At 43.3% G+C, this 1,370-nt stretch overlaps 1 protein-coding gene across 1 annotated transcript; it reads left to right on the top strand.

Moving 5' to 3' along the window:
* Positions 1-209: 209 nt before the first annotated feature.
* SARC_16267 (hypothetical protein) lies at positions 210-1,286 on the top strand (the record flags this gene model as incomplete). Its single annotated transcript, XM_014289624.1, has 2 exons — positions 210-438; positions 1,190-1,286. Coding segments are annotated over 2 exons (326 nt in total), but the record flags the coding sequence as incomplete, so codon positions are not given.
* Positions 1,287-1,370: the final 84 nt, after the last annotated feature.

Raw genomic sequence — 1,370 nt, forward strand, 5'->3', positions numbered from 1 at the left:
CACACACACACACACACAAACACACACACACACACACACACACACATATATATATTTATATATGTAATGTATTTGTGTGGATGTGTGTATACATACTCAACCTATTGTGTTTTACCTACTATAGGCGGTCAAATTCAGAGAACGTTTCCGCGTATACCCCCACACCCACTCGCCGCAACATCACTACAGTGAGGCCGACACAGGCTCATATGGAGATACGCTCTATCGGAGGGGAAGAGACCTTCTATGTAAAGAAACGTGTGGTGAGAAAGGGAAAACGGACACCTCAGCGCACGTTCAGCAATCTGTTGGGTAGGAGTATCCATGATATTATTGATGAGTTGGATAACGAGCGCATGGAGAAAGTCATGGCGGCCAGCAAGCAGGCGTCGGATATGTTCGATGCGGCACTCAATGAGACGGACGATGGTGTCGAAGGTAGGGATATGCACGTGGGTGACGGGATGGCTGGCAGTATGGGTAGAGGCAATGATGCGGGATGTTGGTATACAGTTGAGGCGATTGCGTATGGGACGTTATAGTAAAAGCATAGTATATGTATGGGATAGCAATTTGTGAAGAGAAGGTATGTTGTGTTGTTGTTGTGAATATATCTTATATTTGATTACTGGATAGAATTTATTGTACGATAAAGTGTGTGTATAGAATTGACAAAAAGAAGTAAACATGTGGTCCAACGCAGGCGTCGGATATGTTTATTGTCGCGTGTAGATGATATGCCAGATAGACGGCCCTTTTGAGGCGTATACTCCAACATACGTACGATAGAGTTGTGTGTACGTACCTAGCTTATTGGTGATAGTCATAAAGTGCGGGACTCGTTCCCATCTTTAAATATATCACAAACGTCCTGTCCTCTTTGCTCTGCCACTGGCGAACATATGCACTCGTTCTGCTAGACATAGCTGACTTTGCTGTGATCTTTATTAGTGTTAGTTTAGTCTTTTGTAGTGTCCCATGGTTTGTAGTTTGGTACCTAGTGTCCCGAACTGGATGCCAAACTAACTTGACATGCTACGTGTCGGATCTTCTCATTCATTATGTGCACACGTGTCTTGTGTTTGGATCGGCTTTAGGGGTTTAATCCTGTTGCACACATAGCACACATATCAAGAATTATATATACACGTTCCTGATGTACACGTACGCATGCTCTTGTCCGTTATAGCAGACAATATACCATTGCCAGTAGATCTGGATGAGAGACCCGGCGACCAGTTATGGGTCACCAAGTACTCGCCCAAGAGCTACATGGAGTTGTTGAGGTAAGGAAATATGTACATATGTCTATATATAGACGTATACATACGAATGTGTACTTGTGCATGAATATATAGACATACATGTAT

This window comes from Sphaeroforma arctica, assembly GCF_001186125.1.
Source record: "Sphaeroforma arctica JP610 unplaced genomic scaffold supercont1.7713, whole genome shotgun sequence".
NCBI lineage: Eukaryota > Ichthyosporea > Ichthyophonida > Sphaeroforma > Sphaeroforma arctica.